This window comes from Montipora capricornis, chromosome 1, assembly GCF_036669925.1.
Source record: "Montipora capricornis isolate CH-2021 chromosome 1, ASM3666992v2, whole genome shotgun sequence".
NCBI lineage: Eukaryota > Metazoa > Cnidaria > Anthozoa > Scleractinia > Acroporidae > Montipora > Montipora capricornis.
In genome coordinates, this window is record NC_090883.1 from 25519527 (window position 1) to 25526696 (window position 7170).

Here is a 7170-nt window from a genome sequence, read left to right on the forward strand (position 1 = left end):
CAAACCGGCCAAACTCTGTCTAACGCCAGACGATTTTACTCGTCAATGGGGAACCCCTGGGAGTCAATGGGTTAAATTAAACACGAAGATGCACTATGAAAGGGGTCACGTCATGCTCTTGTTTTGTTCAAGTTCAGTCAAGTTCAACTGATTATCACAGATGGTGATCAACAAACAGCAACACAGAGATGAAACTGGCCTACAAGATATTTCCATCATTAGGAAAAGGGACAGGGGAGTGAATTTAAAAAAAGAATGACAGATAACATCTTCTAAATATAAACATGTTATTCGCATAATGGACTTTTTTCTTCTGAAATATGCCACCAGTTGATTGACAAAATAACCATCTGCGCGTGCTTACCGTGAGGCACATGGCTACGCCTTTTGTAGTGCGTCTTCCTGTTAAATCTCTCTCTACATACAGAAATACACATCTAAAGGTCAAGTAAAGCCATTTATTCAATTATTCATTTTCCTAAATTTACAATCATTATCTCCACATGTTTGCACAGGCTGTGCTAATGTAATAAATGAAAAGTAACTCATAAGGTGTTTTCATTGTTTGTTCATAAATCCATGATGATCAAAACGATCTGGCGGTGGAACCACTGACACTGGAACACTAGCATGATGCAAACAGTAATCACTGACACTGCCAACCAAAGCACGGCTTACTGTTCCCAAACCCCTTGAGCCCATAACTACGTGATCAACCTTTCTCTCTTTGGAAACTTTACAAACAGCTTCCCCTGGATTTCCTGTCTCCTTGATAAGTCTGCATTTCAACTGAAAATGGTAAAAAAAAGACATCTACATGTAATGTTTTGTAGGTTTACCTTTCATTTAGAGGACATGAGCTAAACACTGGGTATGTAGGGAAATCCTATGCCGTACCTCTTAATAACAGTATTGATCATCCAGCGTAGTAAAACAGGGATTCTGACAATAGCGGTAATAAGAAGGTAACCACCAAAGAACACTTAAAAGGGTTTATAACTTTCCTTTTAATTCAGGACCTATCCCTGTCAACCCTGTCACTTGGCACATGGCAAGGAGGCAGGAAAGCAAGCTGTAGGAGATCCACACGGAGTGGTGCCCTAATATGAGGGTATGGATGGGGTCAACTGATAGCTGAAATTAGGCCAAAATTTTAAATGTTAGCTGAGAAGCGATGTTTTTTTTAACTGATAGCCGAGAACTGATGATGTGTTTTAAGTGTTACTAATTGTACATGTACATGCATGGCATCAACAGTAGCTGAGTTAGCTGACAGCTGCGAAATGGGCAAAAATTTAGCTGATACAGTAGCTGAGATTCCAGCACCCCCATCCTGACCCTCTAATACATGATTGTAACTACTTTAATTCTAGGGAAGAATCTGTTCTTAGCAACTGTGCTAGAGTCATGGATCATCTCGGTAAACATCAAAATGCAAATGAATAGAGGGTAATTACGACGCAAACAATCTTGCTCGTTTCTCCAAAACCCTTAACCCATTGCCTCCTGGGGGTTCCCCATTGACGAGTAAAATCGTCTGGCACTAGACAGAGTGAAATACTGGTTTGGGTGTCAAAGGGTTTAATTAAACAATCTGTGCATTACACAACAGTTAGTCCAAGAAAGAACCCTATTCCGGAAGTGGCTGGGCTGGTCCTGTCTGGGATGTCTGTGCTGAGCTGGCCAGTTTCCCTAGAAAATTTTATGTTTAAAGCCTGACTGGGATGGCCAGCCTCTTTTGAGAGACACAGCTTGGACCATTGTTGCTGTCAAAAGTAACAAAAGTGATGAACGTTCCACACTTCCCATAACTTTACACCATTCTTACATTTTTCTCTTGACATTTCTTGTAGTATGATTCAAGTAGATCTCTGGCTTTTTTCTCGCTCTGCTCAAGATGCTCTTTCCATCCTTCAGAGAAATCAAAGCCATCTAAAAGAGCAATAATGTATTGAATTGTAGCCAAATATATGCCGCAGACCTTTGAATGTCATCCTGCTGAATTAATCTGATCTTCTTAATTAGTATGGGTAATCAAATGGTGACAACTGAAATTGAGGAATAATTTCACTTGCGTTTTGTCCAAATTCTAATAATTTCCCAAGCCAAGTTACTTGATTTTGAACAAAACGCAAATGAAATTATTCTCTAATTTCATGTGCATACCATCTTTTTGGTTAGCTATTAATAGTGGAGCTCATGCGTGCAAAGCACGCCAGCAGAGCACCATGGGTAAGTTTCTTTGAGAAATCTATCCATGCAAGAAATTTTGGTTGACGTTATGGACATGTTTAAGTCCATCCACCGGTACAGACTGTCAGGTTGGATGTGGGGAGGCAGGAGAGCCTCTGGGGACGGGAGTGTTCAGGCAATTTTTCTTGGCAGGAAATTGCATATTAGTGACAAGCAACAAGATAAAGAACAGAGAAGAGCACAAGCACGGCTTGGCTAAATCTATATAATTATTATCATGGGTGACAAATTATGTTCACAAGAGGCCTTTTTGGTGCTGTAGGAAAAGTTGCCATGATGGCAACATTGTAATTTCACGTGGCGAAATTTAGGAGTAATTTGTCACCCATGTTATTTAAATATAATTATAAATGTAATGTAAGAAGCTGTGGAGTACTTTATCATTTCGCCACAAAGAGGTTCCCCACTGACGATTAAATTAAAATAATTGGCGATAGAGTACAATCTTGAGAGGAACAGGGTCAATAATAAAAACTATGATGATGATGACGAAGATTATCATTGTTACATGTACAAGTACAGGAAATCACATGATGTCAATTCTAATTTCAACCAACAAAATTGCATGTATGAGCCTGCAGTAGGGTAAGGAATCAGGTTGGATAGTCCACAAGTCCTTGCATACTAAGAAATCCACAACTAAGATATACACATCATCCAACATGTTACATTAATTGATGCCCTGTCTGGAAGGTCTCAAGAACCGAGGGTTTTTACACTCTTCAAATGACTTAATAATAACTTCAACTTACATGGATAAGGAGCAGAAGGCATTGATGGCACCTCATGTGAATGAAACACTAATATCTCATCACCCTTCCTATAAAAGTTGTTAGTATACCCTAAGAATAAAAATATATATACATATAAGTAATAATAATAATAATAATAATAACAAACATAACAGTTAAAGGGTGAACTAACGATCATGCAGTCCCTCCTCACAAATTAAATGTATTGCAAGGATGAGTTTTAAAATTTAATAATTATATATGCCATTTTCTGCCAATGAAGGCTTCAAAATGCTTTGATGACACAAAGGCTTGGAGCAAAAACCTTCAAAAAATGAGATGGGTTGTCAATTATCAATGGAGGTAAACTGAATAATAAAAATATTGCATTTGTACAAAAGTCCTACGTTATAACATCTCTCCCACAGGACAAATGTGATTAGTATCTTCACAATTGGTAGGATCATTGTGATTAGCGAAATGATATTTTAGAATAAAATAGATGTAAATGCTGGTAAGCAAATACTGGGCAGAGCCTGGGAGGAGAGAGAGTGACTTCCCATCACGTGACTTCCTTATTTGGCTCTCTCATTCTTCCTGCCATATGAGCCCTTGCGTTTTGAAATTTCCAAAGCTCAACTCGTCTGTTGTTATCTGCTCAGCATTTTAATCCCTTCCTCCCTCCCTCCCCTGTTTTGCTTTCTGGTTATTGTGTATTTTACAGTACTTCCGAGGATTTTGTAACCTAGTTAATAGTTCTCTTCAATAAACTTTGGGCGGGGAATTGCTGCCTGCGGTACCCCTTCAGCCCTGTGCTGATTAGCCCCGTTAGGGAGGGGGCATATTGTTCCTTTGCTGGACTGGGCTAACTTGGCCCCAGGACATTATGCCAGCAACTATGCCCGCCTTGCAATACAGGCATGAGGCACCCCCTCAGCTAGTTGCCGAGGCCCCTCATCCGGTCATCAGTGGGAGAGAAATGCAAAATGCTACTTCTTGTCATTTGTTAATGCATTAGAATACTTGAAAAAAACAAGAACCCAAAATGATATTCAATTTGCATTAGCATCTCCTGAGCAATCATTAGCAAACAAAAATTCAGGTAGGGTCGTACCTCTTGTTGAACACTATATATTTTATTGGCTGCATAGTACTGTCGTACTTCCTATTGTTTTCTGTGCTAAATCCATTGTTGCATGTATCTTTGTTCGTTCTATTGTTCTTTTGGCCAATTCTAAAGCCAGTTCAATGAGGTACGACACGACCCAAAAATTCATGCTTCGGCTAAAAAAAAAAGGCTTACCTCCGGTGAAATTGTCAAGCCTTTTGCGGTGGTTATGTCGCTTGATATTTCATGAATTTCAACACATGTATTCCATAATAATTTGTTTTTAATAAAATTATTAACAACAAGATAACAGTCAAAATACTTATAGTGTGATACCTTCATTACTGAACAAGGTAACCAGAGGTTTTTCTCTTCTCGCTGCTTTGCAACCTGTCTTTACCACTTTGCGGCTCTCTCACGGCTCAAGAAAAACCTCTGGAATCAGGGTACAAAATATACAGCTACTTTCAAATGCCTCATTGATGAAAAAACAGGAATCAAATGCACCGTGCGAATCCCTGATTTCTGCTACAGGTAGTTTTAATTGTTCTAGTACTAACTTGTTCAGTTACTCATTTATTAACTGCTGTTCATTTATTAACAACCATGAATAAAGGGCTAAAGCACAACTTACACAGATATACAGTTAACACAGTTGTGACTACCTGACCCCCTCTCTCCTAGAATGTTGTGAAAAATGTACTGAAGCATTTGTACTGGTGAATACTCAACCAGTCCCCCCACACCCCCCCCCCCCAAAAAAAAAAAACAATACCAGGGTATTTACTCACTGAATTCATGTACGAACTCCTTACGCATTCGCGTAACCTTATTGCCCCTCATTTCAGGACCATGTTCATGTTTGAAGAGGTTAGCCTGACTGCAAGCACTTCGCATGCTGTGTAAAATTTAAATTTACTTTTACTTCGTGCTCGTGAAATTGAGTATCGATTGTTTGCAAAGTACACGACATACGGTTAGATTTTCACTTCAAGTGAGAGCAACCGATTCTAGACACTCCTTATTTTTTTCTCTGGGGGGACTGTTCCTAAACGACCCTTTCAATGTCGCTTGGAATTAAACTTTTAAAAATTTCTGATGGAGTGAGTTACATCACATCACATAGACATAGAACACGCGCGTAGTTTGCAGGTTACTTACAATCAAAAGCTCTCTCACTGTGCTCACTGCCATCCACGGCAACTAACACGGTTTTCTTTTCAACTTCTTGCTGTTTTGCCATTTTCTGAGTTTAAGCCCGTTTAATTGTCGGAAAGGCAGGCTACAAAGTTGTAATGAAAGATTCCGAACTGTGGTTCGTGACAAGTCGCACGGACAACATGCGTGCAGAATGCGAACCTCGTTTCCATGGCACACTCTCCAGAGGACCCGAACGGCGAATGCCCCTGCTGGGCATTTTGCGGAATGCCAAACACCGAACGTTAATGACTTACATAGAGGTCGATAAGTCCTTTAAGTTGCTCGGTACCTATACTTCTGAGGACTTAACATTGGTTACGCACTGCAAGTATGCCAGAGGCTGTATGACATTCGTAGTTGAAGGCATGTCGTGTACAGGAAAAAGATATTGTGACCGTTCAGTGCTCTCTAATTAGATCAATAGTTGAGTATACCTCAGTAGTCTTTGCCAATCTCCCTCGGTACCTCTCTGACGCGTTAGAGAGGTTACAAAAGAGGGCACTTGCTATTTCTTCCCGGGTAGAGTCGGCTTACCAACATATGAGGCGCATCGGGTCGAGGCATGGAAAACAATTGAGCCTGATAGCCCATTATTTCCAATCATTGTACAATTTGTATTGAATGACCAGCCTGTAATTCACTCTTTTACGGGTACATACGCAACAATAACTCCGAGCTTACAGGAGCCTACAATTTTAGAAATCGGCGCTTACACCTTGCACTACCATAATTGAAAGCTAACGATTCGGCATTCTGGAGTGAAACAGCGTTTTTTGAGAGCAGGTTGGGAGGGATGAGCAATTTCTTTTTTCATAAATGAGGTTTTTTGTTTCAGAATGAGTAGTTCAACGATTCTTTTTTGACCAGCATATCCGTCTGCAAAAATGTACTTCCGTCTATTTAATTAACAAATGCAAATGCATCTTCAGTGCTCCTGGCTTCTTATAGTCATTGACCAGCTAATCACAATGCTATTGTGCAACCCAAATCTCATTAGTACGAACTCGTCTAAAAATAGCTTTATATGTGAAAATGCCGTTACATAGACCTTATATATTGGAGTTGTCAGCTCCTAGTTATCGGCGCCTATCATTAAATACTTTCTGGCTGTTCGTACTTGTGGTTGACCTTGTTCCCAGGGCTCTTCTACGCGGAGAAAATCCCTGGGAACGAGGTTGATAGACACTCATGATATAAGCTTTTTCATACACTAAATTTCAAATTAGAGCAATATTCATAACTGTGCCACACATTTCCTTTGATATTACGAAGGCAAAACGTTCAAGTGACAATCGTCATCCAACTACTTGAAAGTAGTCACGACCATCGCAGCCCGAGATTATCGGCCTCCCGTGTAGCCTTGGTTTGGTGGATTTTTGTTACAGTGTAGAAGACTGGAACCCGAGACGGGTTAGGGGTTTTCTGAAGCCACTTTCTTGTCAAATTGTCACTGTGTTTTCCTTGATAGAGTTCAGAGATGACGTCATTGACTCTATGAAATGTTTCTTTAACCGTGGGCTTTTCAAGAGGTTTATAGTGGTCCTGGTTGTTGAATTGGACCTTTGCCTCTTGTATTTTGTCATTTTTGTTAAGAATGACAGTTGTGGTGCCCTTATCTGCTTTTTAAACGTTGATTGCAGTGTTGTTTTTTAGTTCCTTCAATGCGTTGTGCTCTAATTTAGATAAGTTGTATTTAGGCTTCGTTATTTGTACCTCGGATATTTCAGTCTTTACTGTTTCCAAGTAGCTTTCAAGGGCAACTGATCGTTGGACTGGCGGCACCCAGTCAGATTTTACACGGAACGGATATGGTTCCTTATCTGTTTATCGTGAAATACATGTAATGAAGACGCATTGAAAACTAAAAAGAATGTTACA

General features: G+C 39.9%; 1 protein-coding gene across 1 annotated transcript; it reads right to left on the reverse strand.

The window, feature by feature from the left end:
- Positions 1-444: 444 nt before the first annotated feature.
- Positions 445-5455, reverse strand: LOC138036909 (universal stress protein Slr1101-like). The gene is made up of 4 exons (XM_068882971.1): positions 5254-5455; positions 3006-3095; positions 1829-1932; positions 445-789 (listed from the first exon to the last, which is right to left on the reverse strand). The coding sequence occupies exons 1-4, from the start codon at positions 5333-5335 to the stop codon at positions 559-561; spliced, it is 507 nt and encodes a 168-aa protein (XP_068739072.1). The 5' UTR covers positions 5336-5455; the 3' UTR covers positions 445-558.
- Positions 5456-7170: the final 1715 nt, after the last annotated feature.